Below are 25,613 nucleotides of genomic sequence, written 5' to 3'. Positions count from 1 at the left end.
GGAGAATTAAAGGCCGGAACCTACAATCTCCTGGTTAAGGTGGAAAGAAGACACCACCTTGGGTAAATAACCTGGGCGTGTCCGAAGAACCGCCCGGTCACGTGAAAAATCAAATAGGGGGACTTAAAGGATAAGGCACCCAAGTCCGAGACCCTTCTAACTGAAGCAATAGCCAGCAAAAACAAGACCTTAAGGGAAAGCCACTTAAGGTCAGCAGAGGGAAGAGGCTCAAACGGAGACTCTTGTAAGGCCTCCAGAACCACCGACAGATCCCAAGGGGCCACAGGTGGCACATAAGGAGGCTGAATCCTCAGCACACCCTGAGTGAATGTATGGACATCAGGTAGGATAGCGATCTTTCTCTGAAACCAAACCGACAAGGCCGACATGTGAATCTTGAGGATGGCCAGACGCAGGCCTAAATCCAGGCCTTGTTGTAGAAAGGCCAATAGTTGTCCACGAGAAGTTGAAACACCTCCGGATGTAGGCTCCATTTTCCGGCGTGCACGTACTGTCGACTCAGGTAGTCCGCCTCCCAGTTTAGAACGCCCGGAATGAACACTGCTGATATGGCCGGCAGATGGCGTTCTGCCCACTGAAGAATCCTTGATACTTCCGTCATTGCCATGCGGCTTCGAGTGCCGCCCTGATGATTGATGTACGCCACCGTGGTGGCGTTGTCCAATTGTACTTGAACAGGTCTGTTCTGTATCAGATGCTGGGCCATTGTCAACGCATTGAACACTGCCCGCAGTTCCAGAATGTTTATCGGGAGTAGAGACTCCTCCTCGGTCCACCGACCCTGGAGAGAGTGTTGTTCCAACACTGCGCCCCAACCATCAGTCGTCAGCAGGACCCAGTTGGATATTCAGAAGGGACGGCCCCTGCTCAATCGTTGGTCCTGAAGCCACCAGCTCAGTGACAGACGGACCTCCGGAGATAGGGAGATCATGTGAGATCTTACCCGGTGAGGCAGACCGTCCCACTTGGACAGAATCAACTTCTGCAGAGGACGAGAATGGAATTGAGCATACTCCACCATGTCGAAAGCCGACACCATGAGACCTAGCACTTGCATCGCCAAATGAATCGACACTTGCGGACGGGATAGGAAGCATCGTATCTTGTCCTGAAGCTTCAGGACTTTCTCCTGGGACAGGAACAATCGCTGGTTGTGGGTGTCCAATAACGATCCCAGGTGTACCATGCTCCGAGCCGGAACCAGGGAGGATTTCTTCCAGTTGATCAGCCATCCGTGGGCTTTCATGCACCGGATTGTCAAATCGAGATGACACAGGAGAAGTTCTAGGAAACTCGCCAGGATTAACAAATCGTCTAGCTATGGTAGTATCCTGACCCCTTGATGGCGTAGCGTGGCCACCATGACCTCCATAACCTTGGTGAAGACTCGCGGAGCCGTTGTCAAACAAAAAGGTAACGCCCGAAATTGGTAATGAAGGTTGCCCACTACAAACCTCAGGTACTGCTGATGAGACACTGCAATAGGAATATGCAGGTAGGCATCCTGTATGTCCAGGGAGACCATATAGTCCCCAGGCTCCATGGCCAGAACAATAGAGCGCAGCGTTTCCATATTAAATTTGGAAATCCGCACATGCTTGTTCAAGGACTTCAGATTGAGAATGGGCCGCGAGGACCCGTTCGGTTTCGGGACTAGAAACAGTGATGAATAGAACCCCCCGCCCCTCTGAGTCAGAGGCACCTGTACCACCACTCCTGTGGACAGGAGGGAACGTACCACTGAGTGCAACGTGTTTGCTTTTGCCGGATCCAGAGGCACATCTGTTAGGCAAAATCGATGAGGGGGGCGATTCTTGAAGGGAATGGCGTAACCTCGAGCAACGACTTCCCTCACCCAGGTATCCGAAGTGGTCTTAAACCATTCCTGGGCAAAACCTAGAAGTCGGCCCCCCACCCTGGGATCCCCCAGGGGGAGGCCCGCCCCATCATGCTTATCAGTTTCTCCTTCATCCACTAGGGGCCACTGGAGCGTAGTTACAATGGGGAATAGTAGGCAGTAATTGGGAGCTGGCACTTTAAAAAACTCTAACCCTGTGGCTAGCTCCTCCCCTACTATCTCCCCTCCAAGCCAGTCTTAGTTAGTGCCCAAGGGAGCTGGTTCACTTGGGTTTAGCTGAAGAAATTTTTCTTTTTTCTTTATTATTTTATTTTTCTTTCTTCCACACACAGACTGGCAGCTCTGCCACTGCCAGTCTGCACCGCGGGAGCTGCCGGCGGGGTCCCATCGCTGCTGCGTGCGGCTCGGGATGGGCCCCGGCTGAGGGAGACACTGAGCTCTCCTGAGTTGGCGGACACCGCTGCGTGCGGCGCGTGTCGGGACCACTCCTTCCAGCAGAAGATTCCGGCAGCACGGCAGCGGTGAGTATCTGCGGCCGGACACCGCTGCGTGCGGCGTGTTTCGGAGCCACCCTCCACCACTGAAAGATGAGTGTCTGTATTTTCCCCACTTCCCCCCAGAGTGTTGGGATGAAGGGGTGACAGGGGGGTTTTGAAAAATTACTTTTATTATTGGTGACTGAGGAAGAACTCCCCTCCAGCACCCAAACAACCCCCCCAATTCCCCCCCCCCCTCCCCTCGGATTATTAATTGTTACTACTCATTTTTATTTAATATTTATTTAAAAAAAAAAAAGTAGTAAAAGTAACAGCGCAGTGCCGCGCTCCAGCTCATCCGCCCGCCAGCCGCCCGCCCTCCTCCCTGCTCGGATCCCCGCCAGCGCGGCTCACAGAGACGCTACAGGGATCCGGCATAAGACACGGCAACTTTGAATTTGGCGCCGTTGAGGAGGGGGGCGGGGCTTAGTCCCGCTCTGCACGCCCGGAAGTAGAGCTTGCTGGGGACCCGTCATTTTCCTGTCTGCAGCGCGGGATGGAGGCCACGCGATCACAACAACGAGCTGTTACAGTGGGGAAGGGGGGCACTCGGGGGCACTGCAGGTACAATAGTTGTTTATTTCAGCCTGTCACTGCACACAGTATCGTGCAGGACAGATCGGGCTGCTGTGGCTGCATTCTTTTCCCTGCTTCACTCCCCTCCCTCCCATTCTGCCTATAGCTGTTTTCCTGTGGGGGAAGGGTATCAAGTTTAGGTGCTGCCATGGCCACCAAAGGCTCCAAGGCAACACAAAAGCAGGGTCAGGTTTTAGGTGAGGAGTCACAGCCATCGGCTCAGCCCTCCTCAGAACCCCAGAGCGCCCCGACATGGACGACACAACTCACAGAGGTGATGTCCCTGCTGACTGGGGAACTTAAAGCCTCTCGGGAAGATAGAGAGGCGGCCCGGTTCAGACAGCTTGTCCCGGTACCGGCGCCAGAACCTGCATGGGCAGTCTCATTGGCAAAGTCAGTGGAGGGGCTTTCCAGGGCTGTAATCCCTTCCCAAGCCCCGTCCTTTAGCCCCCCCCCAACAGGCTGCAAAAAAGAGATTGCTAGCCTCGGTGTTACAGGACTTTGACGATGATATGCCTCAATTAGATGAGGCGGGGGTAGATGTACAGGATATACAGGATGTGGATATCCAGGATACTGACGATCAGGTATATGAGGACTCTGAACCAGTAGCTCAGGGTATAGAGGCTCTTACTACTGCTATTCGCTCAGTGTTACAGGTGGAGGAGACGGAAGACACCTTACGCCCTTCAAGGTTTGGCACCGACCAATACCTGCCGGTGACTTTTCCAGTTTCGGAGGAGCTGGATGCGCTTATAACAACAGCCTGGAAGCATCCAGACGCGAAATTTCAGGTATCAAGAAAAATGTTGTCTTCCTATCCTTTTCCCGTAGGTAGCAGAACGCACTATGAGACCTCTCCGATCGTGGATCCTTCGGTGTCTCATCTGTCCAAAAAGACGGTCCTGCCTGTTCCGGGGGCAACTTCACTTAAGGAGGCGTCAGATAGGAAGTTGGAGTCTACCTTAAAGAATATTTACTCTGCGGCAGGGGTTTTACATCGCCCGGCGCAGGTAGGTTGTTGGGTCAACAAGGCGATCGAAGCTTGGGCGGAACAATTATCCTCTGGAATTTGTGACGAATTACCGGCGGATCAATTGATAGAGTTGGCAGAACACATCCGTGAATCAGCCCTTTATCTTTGCGAAGCGTCCAAGGACATAGGTGTTCTCAGAGCTAGAATTTCCGCTTTAACAATTGCGGCCCGCAGAGCGCTATGGCTCCGGCATTGGCATGCGGACACGGAATCCAAAAGGGTGGCAGAGGCGTTGCCCTTTACGGGTGAGTTTTTGTTTGGTAAGGATCTGGATGCCTGGATTTCTACGGCCACGGGGGGTAGGTCGGCTTATCTTCCTTCTGCTGCTCCAGCCGCTCGCAGACCATATAGGGGTCCCTCTTTTCGATCCTTTCGTGCCCCTTCCAGGTTTCGAGGACAGGTCAGGGGTGGAGCTTCTTCCTTCCGTGGCCATAGAGGTAGAGGCGGCGGCAGGGGTAGAGGTTCCGCAGCCTCAGCCCAGTCAGACGTTAAGTCTTCTACCACTGCCACCGCATGACGGGCCTCCCTCCCACCTGGGAGATCACAGGGTGGGAGCTCGTTTGTGGGATTTCAAGGAGGTCTGGATACAGTCCTGCCCGGATGCTTGGGTCCGGGATCTCATCACTTGCGGTTACAAGCTCGTTTTTCAGGAACAACCACCCCAGCGGTTCTTTACCACGGGTTTGCCAGTTTCCGACAACCGGGGAGTTGCCTTACAAGCCGCGGTCCAGAAGCTTCTGTATGCAAGGGTTGTGATCCCTGTTCCCTCGCATCATCGGAAATAGGGCTATTACTCAAGCCTGTTTCTAGTACCGAAGCCGGACGGCTCAGTCAGACCGATCCTGAACTTGAAAGATCTCAATCCGTATTTGAAGGTATTCAAGTTCAAGATGGAGTCCCTCCAGTCTGTTATTGCGGGGTTGGAAAAAGACGAGTTTCTGGCATCCTTAGACATCAAGGACGCATACTTACATGTTCCCATTTGGCCTCCTCATCAGGCTTTTCTCCGGTTCGCAATACAGGACGCTCATTTACAGTTCCAGGCCCTTCCTTTCGGTCTCTCTTCTGCTCCCAGAGTGTTCACAAAGGTCATGGCGGTCATGATGGCCCTACTTCGGAAGCAGGGTGTGACAATTGTTCCCTATCTGGACGATCTGCTAATAAAAGCAAGCTCAGCAGAAGGGTTACTTCAGAATATCCGGATGACACAGGACCTTCTGATCCGACACGGGTGGGTCCTGAATTTTCCGAAGTCTCACTTATGCCCCTCACAACGGCTGTTGTTTCTGGGAATGATTCTCGACACAGTCCATCAGAGGGTTTTCCTTCCGCGGGACAAGATACTGTCTCTGCAGACACTGGTAAGATTGGTCCTTCAGCACCGTCGGGTGTCAGTATATCTGTGCATTCGCCTGCTGGGAAAGATGGTAGCAGCATTCGAAGCTCTTCCGTACGGTCGCTTCCACTCTTGACCGTTTCAGCTGTGTCTTCTACATCAGTAGTCAGGATCTCATCTGTTCCTTCATCAGCGGGTGACGCTATCTCCAAAGGCACGGTCATCGCTGCTCTGGTGGCTCCAGTCGACCCATCTGTTGGAAGGAAGACGGTTCGGCATATGGGATTGGACTCTCCTCACCACGGACGCCAGTCTGCGAGGCTGGGGGGCAGTGACCCTGGGACATCAGTTTCAGGGGCGCTGGTCAATCCACGAATCCGCTCTCCCCATAAACATTCTCGAACTAAGGGCGGTGTACAACGCTCTGCTGCAGGCACATCACCTCCTGCGAGGTCGAGCGGTCAGAGTTCAGTCCGACAACGCCACGGCGGTAGCGTACATCAACCGTCAGGGCGGCACTCGCAGCCGCGCAGCAATGAGGGAAGTCACCAACATCCTTCTCTGGGCGGAGAAGTACGCTCTGTCCTTCTCGGCAATATTCATTCCGGGAGTGGACAATTGGGAAGCCGACTATCTAAGCCGACAAGACATGCACCCGGGAGAGTGGTCGCTACATCCCCAGGTGTTTTGGCAACTGGTACGTCGGTGGGGAAAACCACAGATCGACCTCATGGCATCCCGCCTGAACCATCAGTTGCCTCTTTATTACTCTCGGACAAGGGACCCGGCGGCGGCGGCGGCCGTGGATGCCCTCACGGCTCCTTGGAATTTCCGGTTCGTCTACCTCTTTCCTCCTTTCCCGCTGTTGCCGAAGGTTCTGCAACGCATCAAGAGGGAAGACGCTCTGGTTCTCCTAGTGGCTCCGGATTGGCCACGCAGGGTTTGGTACTCCACTCTACATCTGTTGTCGGTGGCCGAGCCTTGGACCCTACCACTACGAGACGACCTTCTACAACAGGGTCCTTTTCTTTATCCAGACTTACGCAGGCTACGTTTGATGGCGTGGCTGTTGAGAAAGCCATCTTGACAAGGAAGGGGATTCCTCGTACAGTTATACCTACTATGCTTCGGGCTCGAAAGTCAGTTACATCTTCTCACTACTACCGCATTTGGAAGGCTTATGTAGCATGGTGTGAACGTCGAGAATTTTCTCCTTCCGTGTATAGCTTAGCCCGTCTTCTCCGTTTTTTGCAGGCGGGTTTTTCAGCAGGCCTAAGACTGGGCTCACTAAAAGTGCAGGTCTCTGCTCTTTCGGTTTACTTCCAGAAAAGGTTAGCCTTGCTGCCTGAGGTTCAGACCTTCTTTCAAGGGGTTCTTCGAATACAGCCTCCCTTCCGTCCTCCGACAGCGCCATGGGACCTCAGTCTTGTCCTGTCTTTTCTGCAGTCTTCATTGTTTGAGCCCCTGGAATCAGTAGAGATAAAATATCTCACCTGGAAGGTGGTTCTTCTCCTGGCGCTGGCTTCAGCTAGACGGGTGTCGGAACTGGGGGCTCTCTCTTGCAGGTCTCCTTACCTGGTGTTTCATGCGGATAGGGCCGAGCTTCGTACTCGTATGTCCTTTCTACCTAAAGTGGTGTCTGATTTTCACATCAATCAGCCGCTTGTCGTCCCGGCCCTCTCGGGGGACTCTCCGGATGCGAGATCATTGGATGTTGTAAGAGCGCTCAAGATCTATGTGGATAGGACTTCAACTATTCGGAAGTCTGATTCCTTATTTGTTCTGTACGACGCCGCCCGCCGTGCTTGGCCGGCCTCTAAGCAAACCTTGTCTCGATGGATTCGACTGACCATCAGGCAAGATTATTTGGCGGCTTCTCGGGAACCTCCATCTTCCATTTCAGCACACTCCACACGCTCTGTGGGACCTTCGTGGGCGGCTGCCCGGGGTGTCTCTATGACTACTTTATGTCGGGCGGCTACTTGGTCCGGCCGTCATACGTTTGTTAAATTCTACAAGTTTGACACTTTTGCGGCCTCTGCATCTCAGTTTGGCCGAGCGGTTTTACAGGACTCTCAGCGCTCTCCCACCCGTTCTGGGAGCTCTGGGACGTCCCCATTGTAACTACGCTCCAGTGGCCCCTAGTGGATGAAGGAGAAATCAGGATTTTGGTACTTACCGATAAATCCCTTTCTCCGATTCCACAGGGGCCACTGGACGCCCGCCCAGCGCTGTTCCTCCTTGTTGTTTTTTGCTTAACGGACCGCTTGTTGAGTTCAGGTTAGCCTGTTTATTGTTAGGTTCTATTCCAGGGTTAGTTTGGATTATCCTGGTTGACTGGACGTCAATAACCTCCTCTACCTTAAGGTTTTCTTTATTACAGCTCTCCTTGGGCACAGTTTTACGTAGACTGGCTTGGAGGGGAGATAGTAGGGGAGGAGCTAGCCACAGGGTTAGAGTTTTTTAAAGTGCCAGCTCCCAATTACTGCCTACTATTCCCCATTGTAACTACGCTCCAGTGGCCCCTGTGGAATCGGAAAAAGGGATTTATCGGTAAGTACCAAAATCCTGATTTTTGAAGCTGGCTGACAGGCGGCCCAAGCACGCTTTGGTCTGGGCTTGGCAGTTCTGGAAGCACAGACTTGCTTTGGGTACGCCTAACCTTTTGCTTTACCTGGAGTACGAAAGGGCAGAGGGAAAGTACTTTTAGCCTTCTGTGCGGAAGGAGCCGTACTAGGTAGGCAGGCTGTTTTAGCAGTAGCCAGGTCAGCCACAATCTTATTGAGGTCTTCTCCAAAGAGAATGTCTCCCTTGAAAGGAAGAACCTCCAGGGTTTTTCTGGAATCCAAATCCACCGACCAGGATCTCAACCAAAGGATATGCCTGGCCAAAACGGATGCAGTAGCAGCCTTGGCAGCGAGCACCCCGGCATCGGAGGCCGCCTCCTTAAGGTACAGAGAAGCCGTGGCAATATATGAGAGACATTGCCAAGCATGTACAGAAGCATCCGAAGGCAGTTCCGCCTCGAGTTCCTGAGCCCACGCCTCGACAGCTTCAGCAGCCCATGTAGCTGCAATAGTTGGCCTTTGAACAGCCCCAGACAGGGTATAAATCGCTTTTAAACAGCCCTCCACCCGACGATCCGTCGGTTCCTTCAGAGAGGCGACGGTAGTTACTGGTAGGGCAGAGGAAACAACCATACGCGCCACATGAGAATCTACAGGCGGTGGGGTTTCACAATTTTTACACACCTCCGCAGAGAGAGGATAGCGAGCCAACAGTCTCTTATTCGGTGTAAACTTTGTCCCCGGATTTTCCCAGGATTCCTGACATATGTCAATCAGGTGTTTAGAGTAGGGAAGAACCTGCTTAACCACCTTCTTACGCTTAAACCGATCAGGTTTCCTGGAGACAGTCTCAGGCTCGGAATCATCAGCCACCTGAAGAATGAGCCGTATCGCCTCAATCAAATCCGAGACATCCACGGACGATTTCCCCTCCCCATCTGAAACATCAGTGTCAGCGTCAGTGTCCGAGGGGTCAGTATAAGCACCGTCCTCCTCGAAGGACGTGTCAGTTAAGGCCGCGGAACTGGAGGAGGTAATGGCCCTTTTAGAAGACGACTTAGTCTTATGCGGGCGTGAGTGACCCTTAGATTTGGACATGGATCGGTTCAAATGCTGTAACTGAGTGGAAAGCTGATCCGCCCATGGCGGGTTCACAGCGGGAACCATAAACTGTGGCAACGGCACAGGTGGTCCCACAGGGGGTGTCAATTTTGTTACAAGCGTGTTTAACAATGTGGAGAACGTAGCCCAAGGTGGTTCTTTTGATGCCCCGAGTGCTACTGACCCACTGGGGGGGCAAGGAAGCCCCTGAACCTGAACTCTCAGCTGCTAAATTATCCTCCAAGCCGTCAGTGGCCTCATTACCACGCAGTGTAGGAGAGGCACCAATGTCATTGCCACGTGTAGCCGACATAACTATGCGCACAGTAATGGGCAACCCAATACAAAAAGATATTTATTATTTTGTAGCAGCCCTATACCTAGTAAGAACTCTCACAGATACAGCAGAAGCCGGCACAGACCGAGGGTTCAATAGGAACAGAACATATGGTGACTATAACCAGGGACGGCGACAGGGGGGGGTCAAAGGGGACAACTGTACAGGGCCCCAAGGGTCAGAGGGGCCCCAAGGATATGCCACTTAGTGACCGTCAGGGATGTGAGCCGTCTTGTCCAAATAGGTGGTGTGGGCGCAGCCTAAGAGTAAACAGGAGGGCGGGGGTAGCAAGTCTGCGATGTATAGGACTGAGACAGCTGGCCATGTGGAGAGTGCCAGGGCTCCCTAAGGGCTCAGTACAAAAGTACAAAATGAAAAAGGGGGCGTGCTCTCTCTACATGATGATAATGGAGCCTCAGAGTGACAGGAGCCTCTTACACACAGTCATTATGCGGCGCAAGTGTGCACTTGCTATTCCGGGTCCCTATCTGTTGCAAGCAGTTATGGGACATGGCAGCAGCTCCGCTGGGCAGGATTCCTGTGCCCTGTGCTGGCCTCTTCTGGTGGGGTGTGAGGGCCGCATGGTATCTGCTGTGTGGTGTGCGGGTCTGGATAGTGGAAAGTGCAGCGTAGGTGAATCTCTCCCCGGGGTAAGAGTGGATTGGTGAGGGTATATATTGCTTTGGCATAGGGTAGGGGAGCTGGGAATGCAGCATGTAGTCATTGGGGACAGACAGACTGAGGGAGCCACAGCTGGGTTGGACACATGTCCCCAGCATGGACGTTATTTGTGAGAATATTCCAATATGCCATATGCTGACTTTGCACTAGTCGTGTCTTGGATGATATTAAATAACTTTATGCTATGAATGGAGTGCTGGTCTTGTCTGCAGCATAGTCCCTGCTAGAGCCTCTGTGTGTGGATAGATAGATAGATAGATAGATAGATAGATAGATAGATAGATAGATAGATAGATAGATAGATAGATAGATAGATAGATAAAATTAGATGGGGCCCCACAGATATCACTGTACGGGGCCCCGAGATTTCTGTTGCCGGCCCTGACTATAACTCACAAGAAAAAAATACTGCAGTAGTATATCTTGTGAAACAAACCTATATTATCAGAGAAAACCTGAAACACTTGGCCCCCACAGGTATAGTAATATAGGAATAGCACGCTGAGTGAAATACCCTGCAATAAGGCAACCACGCAGCAGCTACATGCACACACACATATATAGGTCACAGAAATTAGGCTGCCTGAAGCAGCCGCCTGTTAAGTGACCTGCTACTGCAGGCACCAACTACAAACTGTGCTCACTGGCATGGAGGCGGGGTTATAGAGGAGGCGGCGCTGTGCATCTAGGGAACAGTCTAAAGCTTTGAGCCTGTTGGTGCCTTGGACCAAGATCCTACTCTACACCCCGATGTTATTTCCTTGTGGAGCCCAGTGTACCCCGCAGCAGAAAATTGAAATATACACCTATCTGCAAATAACATGTCAGCAGGCTTTTTAAACCTTCGTGGATGTGGGTAGCAACCGGGTGTAACTCCCAGCCGTGTGCTTCTGGCTCCTGATTTCTGTGTCTGCATTGACGATCATTATCAGAGTTGTCCCTTACCTGGCAAGTACTTGCTGGGGGCTGACGGACGCCGCGGCCTCCTCTGGTGGGATCGGTGCGGCAGGGGCGGTGTCTCTCCTCACGCTGCTGAGATGCATGGCCACCGGTGACTGTGCTGCCTCTGGCTGGTAAGGAGAATGTCATTATAGTCACACTTGTGATGTCACACATGAGATGGAGCGCTATATTGGCGTCTCTACGGATTATCATTATTACTCAGGCAGCAGACACCTGTGACGCACGTCTCATACCTGGATTCCTGACACTTCTGCCGAGCTCCCCGGCCTTGTTCTTACACCATTCATAATGACACCTGCGAGCAGAGCAGATTACAGTAATGTCACATGATTGTATCATACTGTGGGTGGGATGTATTAACATACATAGCCGCACCTCGCCGCAGATCGCTATGCGGTGACGGAGGCCTGCCGCGATACCTGTGAGGTGGTGTGGTCTCCGTCACCTCCCTGGACTCTCCACACTCCCCCCCACGTCGGGAAGCAGCAGCAGGCTGTCCGCGGCGGCGTCTCCTCCTCCCCCAGCAGCTGGAAGGACCTCCGGGCTGCGTTGCTAGGGGGAGGAGCAGTTTACCTTCCGGGTCCAGGCTTCCTGGAGGAAGGTATGCTGGGGGGAGAGGGGGGGACGGCATCTGCGGCGGGGGTCAGTGGAAGCAGCGGCCGGCGATAAGAAGCCCATAGGCTTCTATAGGGTATCGCCATCCAAAGATGGCGATACCCTGGGCGGCAAAAACCCGGCGTCTGGATCTAAGTACATTTGAAAATGAGGCAAAACCCCCTGAAAACGGGGGTTTTACCACATTTTTCCCTTAGTACATCCCTCCCTGTGTAACGTAACTTGCATCAACGTTTATACACATTATATGATCCATGACAGCAGTGTCTGCCCGTCTCTGCCGACTCATAATTCATTCTATTCAATTATACATTTTCTCTTACCCATTTTTGTAGTTTACTTGTCTTTTTTTAATATCTTCTAGTAGTTATAAGACGTTGTAATATGAAAATTCTTAAAGATCACATGGACACGTCTGCGGTGTGAGGAGCGCGCTCGTACAGTGCACATGTGACTGGAAGCGCTATAGACCTAGACTTCACTTTGTCTCACGTCACATATTTCATCTTTATCGGGTGATGCGCCAACAACAAACGCGCACATAGGCCGTTTCCGAAAAAATGTTTTATTTTATTCAAGTGCAGCAACACAAAGTAGAAAGGCGCACACCAGTACTGGGGGGGGCACCGCAGTCAGCGATATGCAAGCGACGACCAAACGGTATTAGTTTCCTCAGCGCACTGCGCCCTACGATACACACTGCCCCCACACACACACACCAGCATGAAACTTTGAACAATATGTTGCCGCACTTGAGTAAGATAAAATTAACATTTTCCCAAATGAAAGGGGGTGCACCATTAATATGTGCCCCATTATCCACGTGTGCCTCTGACACCCCTCCCCCCATTACCAATGTGCGGCTCTGACCCCTGCACTACCTGCTCTGTGGCACGACAACAGAGATGATTAATAATTAGAGATAATTAGCCAATTAACATGATAGTGAGATGATTCATAGCCTGCGTTACTCAAAGGATCTCAAGGAAGATTTCACTGAAAACTGATCAAAGTTTGTTCAGTAGTTCTTGAGTTTCTCCCGAACATTCCTACAAACTTTATTATATGTTATATTCCTAGATAATGCTATGCAAACGCCAGAATATAACTCTGCCCTGCCCTGTAGTAAATAACTAACATCTGACATTGGAAGTCAGTACTGTAAGGGTGGTCATATTTATACACGTGCATTTTCTCTATAGTGTGTATACATGTATTCATAGCGTGTTATATGTAACCTATGCCTGGAACACAGATCCCTATGGCTACTGAGCCAGAACTCAGGGTGCCATCTCTATTACTATCCCGGAATGAGCTTCCAGAACACACCCTATATAAAACAGTCCTCTCTGTACAGAGATATATTATGAATAGGAAGCCACAGGTGTCACCTGATCTCTTTTTCAGGTCCTCCTCCACGGTGGCCAGTTGTTGGTCATACGAGTTGCGCAGATTGCTGATGTCGTCCTCCAGGCGCGCTCGGGACTTCTGCTCAGCTTCGTATTCCGCCTTCAGCCGAGCAAACCTCTCCTCGTACTCCTGTGGACCAGCACAGGTCAGTGGTGACATATAAGTGTACATGCATCTATGACATGAGGCATCTATACAACAGGATGATGGGGAGACAAGGAGCAGTTTGTTGGGGCAGTTCCCACGTCCTTGGTGTGAGATTAGGTCTTTAAAAAAATAAATAAATGGTAAATCATACATACGTCATCGTTCACCCTCACAATCCCCGGTGACTACAGAGAAGAACCAAACCATGTCCGCATGATCTATACAGGGCCTGTTTTGCAAAAACAGATATTTTTGGCGATTCTGCTGGAGGGTTTTAAATGGCAATTTAATTATAGGCCAAGCCGTGCTGGGTTGTAAAATATACCCCACGGGCCAGGTTTTACCGTCAATTAAATGGCCATTTTAAATACTGCCGGCAGAATCGCCAAATATAACTGGTTTTGCAAAACTGACCCTTGATAGACCAGATACAAAGTTCTTGCCCCCAGCTCAGAACCCGCTCCTCCAGGTATAGTGAGTGTCCATCTGCCTACCGTGGGGACTGCACAGGGAATGTCCTATTCTGTGTGGCCATTACTTATACACAGTGATCGTTCTCCCCCTTAATCTTCTCTTGTGTCAATAAATCTCGCACCCTGTTCCCTTGTAAGGGAGACGTTCCATACGCCATGTTCAGTTACTGCCTCCTCTCTGCACTGTCTCCAGTACCGGGACATCCTCTATCCACAGCCTTATATAAAGGGTTAGTGGATCCCTCGTTCTCTCGTGTCTGTGTCTCTTCTTAACAAAGTAATATTGGGCCTAATTCAGATCTGATCGCAGCAGCAAATTTGTTAGCAAATGGGCAAAACCATGTGCAGTGCAGGAGGGGCAGATGTAACATGTGCAGAGAGTTAGATTTGGGTGGGGTGTGTTCAAACTGAAATCTAAATTGCAGTGTAAAAAACAAGTTTTATGGTAAGAACTTACCTTTGTTAAAACTCTTTCTGCGAGGTACACTGGGCTCCACAAGGAATAGACATAGGGGTGTAGAGTAGGATCTTGATTCGAGGCACCAACAGGCTCAAAGCTTTGACTGTTCCCAGAATGCACAGCGCCGCCTCATCTATAACCCCGCCTCCCAGCACAGGAGCTCAGTTTTGTTAACCAACCCAATGCAGTAGCAGGAAAAGAGACGACAACGGTTAGTAGCCACATACACCACAATCTCACGACAGGAGAAGTGTCAGCGGCTAATGCCATACCAACCCAAAGAAGCTAAGTGCGTCAGGGTGGGCGCCTTGTGGAGCCCAGTGTACCTCGCAGAAAGAGTTTTAACAAAGGTAAGTTGTTACCATAAAACTCGTTTTCTGCTGCGGGGTACACTGGGCTCCACAAGTCTGGACAATGGGGATGTCCTAAAGCAGTTCCTTATGGGAGGGGACGCACTGTAGCGGGCACAAGAACCCGGCATCCAAAGGAAGCATCCTGGGAAGCGGCAGTATCGAAGGCATAGAACCTTATGGACGTGTGTGGCCGGAGAGACCCCCCAGCCCACGTGGACAATGGCCGCTGCGGCACTGAAGGGGTTAACCCTCGTGCCCGGCGCCATATTAAGGGACAATGGGCGCTTGGCGTCACTGTTAAACGTACTTACGGCGCTGGGCGCGGACTGTTTAAAAGTTTGTTTAATGATGTGTCTTAACATGTCATATGTAGTGCTCTGTGCACAATTGCAGGATTGCATGTTTAACTGTATTTATTTTATATTCAAGATATGGTCACCTGTATTTTAAAGGGGAAAATGCACTTACTATAGATGTCTGAATAATCATCTCCTGTCAGTAGGAAGTGGCATGCTAATGGCCCTGTCCTAGCAGAGAGGTGTGAATTACAAAACCTTTTGATGTGTAAGTACCTTAGAGAAAGATGCTAATCACGGGGTCTATGGGCTTGGAACCTGTTTCATGTACCTGATTTGGTTGATGTGCGAGCCCTGGGTGGCAGATGCAGGAAGGAAGACTGTTTGATGTGTTGTATAGCCTTTCCTGTTGTAATCTCAAACACTGGGTTTGCCTGGAGATGTGAATGAGACAGAAACATTTGTATTTTGAAGCTATGTGATAAATTTATCAATAGTGAATGTTAATCTGATACCAAACGTTGTCTGGGTGACAGGAAGGAGGATATTGTTTTTTGCACTTACTGACATCCTTGTAAAATGTAATTTATTTATATTTTGTGCAATAACCTGATTGGTTGGAGAAGACAAGGAGGGCTTACCCCCCTGTGGTACTGTGTGGAAAATTGACATAAAAGAAGGCCTGCGTGCCTCCAGATTGTAGTTGTACCATCTTTATTCTGCTGGAACATCTTGCTGTATGCTGTTGCCCCTAGCAATAGGGATGAGTCTTTTTTAAGGCTATTATTGAGCAAATAAACATCTGCCTCAAGAAGATTGCTTCATCTTGTGACCTACAGGGTTATGCCAAACATAGCCCCGTCCTCCGGCTGTCCAGGGAAGCACCTAAAGTTTCCAAGTTCCGCCTTCCGCCAGCTACCGGTAGAGGCCTAGCAAGTGGCTAGTGGGGATTCGTCAACACCACACAGGTGTGGTAAGGCAGTGCGTCGGCACATACAGAGCAGAACCGTGGTTCCAAACGCCATGGCAGGTTAGGAGTTTGGTGGTGGCAGCATAAACCCGCCCACAGCGCAGTGGGTGGAGTCAGTAACAGGCGGTTACTGACGGTAAGCGGGAATCCCCTATGTGGTCAGGCCTCGTGTGACCTGACCCTCCATTCTGTGCGCAGGAGACGGGACGCGAAAGCGGCGAGTGCTTTCGTACGGGACCGTCCTCTCACAACGTGTTCACAGAGGACCACGTAGCCGCCTTGCACAATTATTCAAGGGTCGCACCACGGCGGGCCGCCCAAGAAGGTCCAACAGACCGAGTAGAATGGGCCGTAATGTGAGCAGGAGCTGACAGACAAGCCCTCACATAAGCATGTGCAATCACCATTCTAATCCATCTGGCCAAAGTTTGCTTGTGAGCAGGCCAGTCCCGTTTGTGAAATCCAAACAGTACAAAGAGAGAATCAGATTTCTTAATAGAAGCAGTTCTCTTTACATAGATACGGAGAGCCCGTACCACATCCAAATACCGCTCTTTGGGAGACAGATCAGGAGAAACAAGTGCCGGAACCACAATCTCCTGGTTAAGGTGGAACGAAGAAACCACCTTAGGTAAATATCCGGGACGAGTCCTAAGAACCGCCCAGTCACGGTGAAATATCAGATATGGGGAACTACAGGACAAGGCACCCAAATCCGACACTCTTCTAATTGAAGCAATAGCCAGCAGAAACACCACCTTAAGGGAAAGCCACTTAAGGTCAGCTGAACCAAGAGGTTCAAACGGAGACACTTGTAACGCCTCCAAAACCACCGACAAGTCCCAAGGAGCCACAGGCGGGACATAGGGAGGTTGGATACGCAACACACCCTGAGTAAAGGTATGCACATCAGGTAAGGTCACAATTTTTCTCTGAAACCACACCGACAAGGCAGATATTTGAACCTTGAGGGAGGCCAGACGCAGGCCTAAGTCCAGGCCCTGCTGAAGAAAAGCCAACAACTTGGCTATACTAAACTTGGAAGCGTCATAATCGTTAGATGCGCACCAAACAAAGTAAGAATGCCAGACCCGATAGTAAATCCGAGCCGAAGCCGGTTTCCGGGTCCGAAACATAGTTTGAATGACCGCCTCAGAAAACTCTTTAGCCCTTAAGACGGAAGCTTCAAGAGCCACGCCGTCAAAGACAGCCGGGCTACGTCCTGGTGGACACAGGGGCCCTGAACGAGGAGGTCTGGGCATTGTGGAAGTAGAATTGGACGCTCTGACGATAGGCCCTGCACAGGGCCGTCTTTTCGTATGGGCTCAATGGGCTCTTGCCCAAGGGCCCCAAGATAATAAGGGCCCTATGCTGATAGCTGAGGGTCCCCTCTTTCCAGGGGTACCAGATTTTTGAAAATCGGCCCTGGGGAACCAGAGATATCCGACTTGAAAGCAGTGGTCCCCATCCAAGCCTGTTAATTGCTCTTCCCAACAAGATATTTCGGGTTCTTTCTGACTTAGAGTATTTCTAAGGTTATAAGCCAAAAGCTGGGACTCTCCCCTTTTAGTGGACACTGGCAGCTTGTTTCTACTATGCCCAGAACCAGAGATATCAGCCTTCAAGCAGCTGGACCCTGCTCCAGCTCCATATGCCTAATATGCAGTTTTAGATTTTCATTGGTGAATTGCTCTGGCTCCTGAACTCTGATCCCCAAGTCCCCAGAACCTTCTGAAAGGTGGGACTCTCTAGTTTTTTATCCCATTCAAAGCTGAGAAATATATTTTCAGGAACTTGAGATATCTGCAGTCAAGCAAGCTGCCCTCCCACCGTAAAATGATAAATATTAAGCCCACTTCACTAGCCACCCCTCCCCTATGTATTAAACACCCCCTACCACCCTGGATGTCATGTACCGGGGCTTCTTCATTCAGCCCAATGCCCCCTTCTACAGTTTAGCCCCATCTGTGCAGTACAGGAATAATTAGCAGAAATTACTGCTTCAGGTCCTACATGCTGAGCAGAAGATAGAACACCCCCTACTGCCCGCGGAACATCAAAGCTGCTGCTGATAGCTCCTCCCACCCCTACCACTGGAGCATGGGTAGGGGGCCCAGTGAATTGCTGTGCCCAGGGGCCTACACTGCTGTTAAGAAGGCTCTGGCCCTGCAGGTCTGAGAACCAGTGCTGTCTGGGCCACGCTGGAGCTATGAGAAGCAGAATTCCTTTTTCTTGCTTGAACTTCCGAATTACCCTGGGCAGGAGTGACACCAGAGGGAACATGTACGGCAGCCGAAACCTCCACGGCACTGCCAGCGCATCCACGAATGCTGCTTGAGGATCCCTTGTCCTTGCTCCGAAAAACGGAACCTTGTGATTGTGTCGAGACGCCATCAGATCTACGTCTGGAAGACCCCACTTTTCCACTAGGAGTTGAAACACTTCTGGATGGAGGCCCCACTCGCCGGCATGCACGTCCGGACGACTGAGAAAGTCCGCTTCCCAATTCAGGACTCCCGGAATGAAAATCGCAGATATGGTCGGTAGATGGCGTTCCGCCCATTGCAGAATCCGTGAGACTTCCTTCATTGCCAAACGGCTTTGAGTGCCGCCTTGATGATTTATGTAAGCCACTGTGGTGGCGTTGTCCGACTGCACTTGAACAGGACGGTTGTGAATTAAATGCTGGGCTAGGTTGATTGAGAGGAGGGACTCCTCCTTGGTCCACCGACCCTGAAGGGAGTGTTGCTCCATCACCGCACCCCAACCTCTTAGACTGGCATCTGTCGTCAACAGGACCCAGTTGGATATCCAGAAGGGACGGCCCCTGCACAATTGTTGGTCCTGGATCCACCAGAGCAGCGACAGACGGACCTCCGGAGTTAATGAGATCATTTGAGACCTGATCCGGTGAGGCAGGCCGTCCCACTTGGCTAGAATCAGCCTCTGGAGGGGGTGAGAATGGAATTGAGCATACTCCACCATGTCGAATGCTGATACCATGAGGCCCAGCACTTGCATCGCCGAATGTATCGACACTTGCGGACGAGAAAGGAAGCAACGAATCCTGTCCTGAAGCTTCAGGACTTTCTCCTGACACAAGAACAACCTCTGGTTGTGAGTGTCCAATAGCATCCTGAAGCTTCAGGACTTTCTCCTGATACAAGAACAACCTCTGGTTGTGAGTGTCCAATAGCGCTCTCAGATGCACCATGCTCTGAGCAGGGATCAGGGAGGATTTCTTCCAGTTGATGAGCCACCCGTGGGCTTGTACAAACCGGACCGTCATATCTAGATGACGTAGGAGAAGTTCTGAGGAATTTGCCAGGATTAACAAGTCGTCCAGATACGGCAGTATCCGGACCCCTTGACGGCGGAGTACCACCGTCATCACCGCCATTACTTTGGTGAAGACTCGTGGAGCCGTTGTTAAACCAAAAGGTAACGCCCAAAACTGGTAATGAAAGTTGCCAATAGCAAACCTCAGGTATTGCTGATGTGACGCTGCTATAGGAATATGCAGGTAAGCATCCTGTATGTCCAGGGAGACCATGTAGTCCCCAGGTTCCAAAGCCAGAACTATAGAGCGAAGGGTTTCCATACGGAACTTGGAAACCTTCACAAACCTGTTCAATGCCTTGAGGTTGAGAATGGTCCGGGAGGACCCATTCGGTTTCGGGACTAGAAACAGCGGAGAATAGTACCGCCGGCCCCTCTGCGCAAGAGGCACCTGTACTACGACTCCTGTATCCAGGGGGGTCTGTACCACCAAATGCAGAGTGTTTGCCTTTGTCTGGTCCAACGGGACGTCTGTCTAGCAAAATCGATGAGGGGGTCGGTTTTTGAAGGCTATGGCGTAACCTCGAGTGACGACTTCCCGTACCCAGGCATCTGAAGTGGTCTTCAACCATTCCTGGGTATACCCTAGAAGCCGGCCCCCCACCCTGGGGTCCCCCAGGGGGAGGCCCGGCCCGTCATGCGGCAGGCTTATCTGTCTTGGAAGCTGGCTGATGGGCCACCCAGGCTCTTTTTGGCTTTGGCTTACCAGGTTTGGAAGTGCGGGCCTGCTTGTTGTACGCCTGACCTTTTGCTTTACCTGAAGGATGAAAGGGGCGAAAGGAAGTACCCATAGCCTTCGACACAGAAGGTGCAGTACTTGGCAGACAGGCAGTTTTGACAGTAGCCAAGTCAGCCTCTATCTTATTTAAGTCCTCCCCAAACAGAATATCTCCCTTGAAAGGGAGTACCTCCAGGGTTTTTCTAGAGTCCAGATCCACAGACCAGGATCTCAGCCACAATATCCGGCAAGCCAGGACTGACGTAGTAGAGGCCTTGGCTGCTAGGATACCGGCATCAGAAGCCGCCTCTTTAATATAGCGAGAAGCTGTGACAATATATGACAAGCATTGTCTAGCATGGTCAGAAGAGATTTCAGCTTCTAACTCCAAGGCCCATGCTTCAATAGCCTCTGCCGCCCATGTAGCTGCAATAGTGGGCCTTTGTGCAGCACCCGTGAGGGTGTAAATCGCTTTAAGACAACCCTCCACACGTTTATCCGTAGGCTCTTTTAGAGACGTGACGGTAGTGACAGGTAGAGCTGAGGAAACCACGATCATAGCCACATGTGAGTCTACTGGAGGAGGCGTTTCCCAATTCTTAGACAGCTCTGGTGCGAGGGGATAGCGAGCCAGCATCTTCTTTTGAGGCACAAACTTCGTACCCGGGTTTTCCCAGGGTTCCTGACGTATATCCACTAGGTGATCAGAGTGAGGTAAAACTTGTTTAACCACCTTCTGACGCTTGAACCTATCTGGCTTCTTAGGAGGGACGGATGGCTCGGGATCATCCGTAATCTGTAGAATTAACTTAATAGCCCCCAAAAGATCAGGAACATCCACATGTGAACTACCCTCCCCATCAGCTGTATCTGAGTCAGAACCTGTGGGGTCAGTGTAAGTGCCGTCTTCATCAGACGAGGTGTCAGTGACAGCAGTGGATTGTGAGGAGACAAGCGCTCGCTTAGAGGATCCCTTGGACTTAGGCGAGCGATGGTCAGACTTTTTATTAGTCAGGGACTGGTTCAACTTCTTCAATTGAGCAGATAAATCGTCCGCCCACGGCGGGTTAGCTGCAGGGACCACATACGGTTGTACCGGGATTGGGGGTCCCATAGGGGGTGTTAGTTTATTAACTAGCGTATGTAGAAGCGTGGAAAAAGCGGCCCACGGTGGGTCATTATGTACCTCCGTTGCCACAGTCCCACTGGGGGGCAAGGAGCCCCCAGAACCAGAGCCCACAGCTGCTATATTCCCCTCATAGTGATCTGTGGCTTCAGCAACACCGGCAGTGTGTTCAGCCCCAGAACCGTTACCCTCAGAAGCAGACATGATATAACTTGCATTATCAGGTAACACAGTACAATTGGCAGCAGCACAACACCTCTTACCCAAACCCCTGCGCAGTGTAGTCAGCACTAGCAGAGATAAAGGAGAGATATGGTGACTAAATCACAGAGAAAAATACGTATTAAAGGTATATCTTTGTGAAAATCCTATATCAATATAAAACCTGACGCACCAAGTCCCCTCAGGTTATAGAATATAGGGATAGCAAGTTGAGTGAAAGACAAGAAACGGACACCACTCAGCAAGCTAATGCACACACAGATAGTCACAGTTTGTACAATGCAGAGGTTATTACTATCAATAATACTACACTGGACTAGCTTATATATATAGCTATATAGTCAATAGATATAACACTGCACAGTAAGAACTGGATGTATATCACAGGGTAATTGTACTAGAAAACCCTGACTAAGTGCACTCTTTCTTACTAACACTGACTAAAAAGGCAGGTAGAATACTTAAGTGTCATGTAAAGTCACAGCGCTGACAACCAGGCGGCTTTACATAGGAGGATTTGCCCAAGCAGTCCCAGGAACAGTGAGCTGAGGGATAATGGCACCCAGACACTGCCAGGGAGTGAGGGAGAGACAGATATGCAGCTCCAGGGCAGGAACATTTGCGGGAAATGGCGCCCTGGGGCTGGGGGAGGGGCTTCAGGTCTAAGCCTTATCCCCTCTGCTGGCAAACCACCTGGTACTGTGGGCTACTGAAAATGGTTTAGAGAGAAAATCTGACCTGCACCCATGCCCTGGTGATCTAGTGGGATCGCCTGTACTGCCACAGTGTCCATCGCCAGCGCGCGCGGCCCGCCTCCCACTGACCGCGCCGGATCGCGATAAAGACCGGGTCCCGCAAGCGGAACCCACTCACCACCTCCCGAAGCGCGGCCACGCGATCCCGGAGAGCCCCAGTCGTGTGTGCCTGACGTGAAGAAAACCGGAGCCTCCTGCTGTAGTTACCCGGCAACCAGGGCTCGGGAGTGTACAGCGCCGCTGGGGAGAGCTGGAGCTGCAGCCGTGTCTTCTGACATTTACCACCGCTGCTGCCCTTGAAGTCTTCACTTTTTTCTTCAAAAAAAGCTTTTCTTAGGGCTGCCTGGAGCAGCCCCTCTGTTATGTGCCTGCAAACTGCAGCACCAACTACAAAACTGAGCTCCTGTGCAGGGAGGCGGGGTTATAGAGGAGGCGGCGCTGTGCATTCTGGGAACAGTCAAAGCTTTGAGCCTGTTGGTGCCTCGGATCAAGATCCTACTCTACACCCCTATGTCTATTCCTTGTGGAGCCCAGTGTACCCCGCAGCAGAAATAAAGCAGCCAGTTTTTACCCTGCACAGAAACAATATAACCCACTCAAATCTATCTCTCTCTGCACATGTTACAGCTGCCCCCCCCCCACGTGCAGTTCACATGGTTCTGCCCATCTGATAACAAATTTGCTGCTGCGATCAGGTCTGAATTACCCCCTCTTCTCTGGCTCTGAATGCAGCAGACGACATGACGTGGTATTACTATTGTACCTAGAGCCTAGAATCAGCCAGTCGTGTCCCTTATACATTGTAAGCCACATGCTTATTCCTAAGACGTTACACAAGCCCTAAGTATCCAATCAGACAGGCCATGCTTTCAGCATTTCCCTGTTTGAGAAGTCAGATATTTCCTGTAATAGTGAATAGGGTGTTATGTAATTGGTTCAGAGATTACAGAACCAGTGTGTTTTTGTAGAGTTCCCCCATAAATTTAAAGCGCCAATTAGTCATTATGCAAAACCAGCCTTATAACTGGCTGCTGCTTTACATTTGAAAATAAAGTTGCCGAAATCACGCTGGTTCCGTAATCCCGAGACCTGTTACATAACCCCCTATTAGGGGAACTGATAATGGTGAGGATTCCCGAGTCTGTGTCAGGTCACCTTTACCTGTCGGATCATCTGTTTCTCAGCCTCCACATCAGCGCCATGTCCGTTCTGGTCTGGCTGGGCTGGCGTCACCAACAGCTTCTCAGGTGCTGGAACAAGAGCGACGCGGCACAGCCATTAGATTATCCGTTGTACATTTTCTATGACGTTTATTACATTTTCCAACTTTGGACACTGCAAAACTGCTGACACCCAGCCTGATTCAGAGGGTGCGCTAGGCCGATGTTTGCGCAGTTGTCCGATGTTATTGCTACTACGCATGTGCCGCCTGACGCCGGGCCTGATTCAGAGGGGGCGCTAGGCCGATGTTTGCGCAGTTGTCCGATGTTGTTGCTACTACGCATGTCCCGCCTGACACCGGGCCTGATTCAGAGGGGGCGCTAGGCCGATGTTTGCGCAGTTGGCCAATGTTATTGCTACTACGCATGTGCCGCCTGACGCCGGGCCTGATTCAGAGGGGGCGCTAGGCCGATGTTTGCGCAGTTGTCCGATGTTGTTGCTACTACGCATGTCCCGCCTGACACCGGGCCTGATTCAGAGGGGGCGCTAGGCCGATGTTTGCGCAGTTGTCCGATGTTGTTGCTACTACGCATGTGCCGCCATGGTCCTGCAATGTGTAATAGGACGCAGAGTGATTGACAGACAGTGACCGTTTGGGGCAGGTAATAGGGGTATGGCGACTCAGACGTGACAGCGTACCTGGAAGTACTTTAATGTCGGACTGCTCAGTGAGCATGGCTTTCAGTTTCCGGATCTCCTCCTGGTACTCCCTCAGTAGGGCGTCCTTGGGGTCCTCGTTGATGCGTGGCTTGTTCTTGATGTTTTTGGCTCTGTTGGCGTAGCGCAGGGTGCTGAGGGTCTCGTCGTAGTTGTTGTCGGCGGGCGATAAACACGCCACCATCAGGGTCTTTGTGTTGCCTCCCAGCGAGTCCTGGAGCAGGCGGGTCAGCTTGGAGTCCCGGTAGGGAATATGCTTGGACTTCCCGTCCACTAGCGCTGAGATAACGTTGCCCAGGGCGGAGAGGGACAGGTTTATTTTGGTGGCTTCTTTGAGCCGCTCTCCTGTGGCGCCGGTCTTGGACTGTCTCTCGCTGCCGGCCAGATCTACCAGATTGAGCTTCCCGGCTCGGAGATGATCCTCCCCGTTCTCATCTGCCGAGAGACAAGTCGTATGTAAGGTAACGTTATGTCACTTCCGTCCTCTATCACACAGATGGCGCACCTACCTGTCGTACAAATCTCTATGTGGATTATAAATATGGAGTGTGAACGAGAAGAGTCTTTATTCATCAGCGTGTAACCTACGGAGCGGTTTCTCCAGCCGGTGTCCATGATCTTCCCGCACTCCGCAACGCTGTGCACGGTGTGTAATGACAGAGCCTTCACATACACACCCCTGTCCGGATGCTCCTTCAGCTGGGAACAGAGAAAGGCTGGAATAAAATATCGCCTCCGTCACAGGAGTCTGCAAGCAGGGGTGCGGGAGCGCAGGCGGTGACGCAGAGGAGTCATCAGCGTGGACTTACCGATCTGCGGACATGGGGAACAAGTGCCTGGGCTGTGTGTCCAGGAGGGAATACTACGCCAAAGGAGAACAGCGGGCACCGATGTCTGCTTGTTCACAAATGTACCCCTGCAGCCCTCATAGATTTCTATGGGTGCTGCTATAATGTGAAATGTAATAATCCCAGTAGCCTATGCCACCTTCAGATGGCGGTAACTCATAATAGCCTATGGGCTGCTCTATTGCATCTTATAAGGGGTCTATCCCCGCTGACCCATCCTGATGCATGTACAGCCCAACAGCGTATTAGGTATGCCACTATCGATGTGCTTCTAACCATTCACCAGGACCTGGCTTTCCCGGCACCTCTAGAATGGTAAATGCAGACAGTGGGCCTAATTCAGCATGGATTGTTACTCTGAGAAATTGCGCCACCCTTGACAGGAAGAAACAACGCCCCGTGCAAATTTGCAAATACATCGCAGATCGCTATCCACTCGCAGATGCATACGCAAATCCCGGAACATCGAAGAATCTTTGCCGTCTGAACAAATGTGAGTAGGTCTGAGGATGCCAGTAATCTGTGACTGAGACGGGCTGGAAGTGGTCTGAGCCGAAGTCAGAGACCCTCCCCAAAAACACCTGGGCACGCTTGCGCTTTTCCTGACACACCCAAACAGCGGCTGCATTGCGTTTATGATCCGTACGCATTTTCTGTCGCTATTACCCCACGCGTGTGCACAATGTGAACGCTATGCATGCGCAGTTGTTTGATAATCGCTCGATTTGCGAAGTCTCTAATTAACGATCCATGCTGTATTAGGCCCCGTATCCTTACATTACTGCATTGCGATTAGGGGCGATACTTACACACCGCAGCCGCATGTTAAACGCAGATTGTGGAACACATGCCCCTAAATATAAATGTGTTGGTGCTGTATAAAGAATATTGGTAATAAATGGCGCTACGCTGTGTGTAATATATCACTATAGCGCTGTGGTGCAAGCGATATAACAGACTGCACCTAATGCAGGGGTGGGGAACCTTCGGC

The 25,613-nt window shown here is 51.2% G+C and overlaps 1 protein-coding gene across 2 annotated transcripts in view; it reads right to left on the bottom strand.

Moving 5' to 3' along the window:
* KIF17 (kinesin family member 17) overlaps nt 1-25,613 on the bottom strand; it is a 71,463-nt gene that overhangs the window by 31,920 nt on the left and 13,930 nt on the right. For both annotated transcript variants that reach the window (XM_063942073.1, XM_063942074.1), the window contains 6 exons: nt 24,284-24,473; nt 23,757-24,209; nt 23,058-23,146; nt 13,019-13,166; nt 11,246-11,307; nt 10,995-11,119 (listed from right to left, as the gene is read on the bottom strand). In XM_063942073.1, the coding sequence (XP_063798143.1) occupies nt 10,995-11,119; nt 11,246-11,307; nt 13,019-13,166; nt 23,058-23,146; nt 23,757-24,209; nt 24,284-24,473 (1,067 nt within the window). The remainder of the gene's footprint in view (nt 1-10,994; nt 11,120-11,245; nt 11,308-13,018; nt 13,167-23,057; nt 23,147-23,756; nt 24,210-24,283; nt 24,474-25,613) is intronic.

This window comes from Pseudophryne corroboree, chromosome 10 (genome assembly GCF_028390025.1).
Source record: "Pseudophryne corroboree isolate aPseCor3 chromosome 10, aPseCor3.hap2, whole genome shotgun sequence".
Taxonomy (NCBI): domain Eukaryota; kingdom Metazoa; phylum Chordata; class Amphibia; order Anura; family Myobatrachidae; genus Pseudophryne; species Pseudophryne corroboree.
This window is presented reverse-complemented; position numbering and strand designations above follow the sequence as displayed.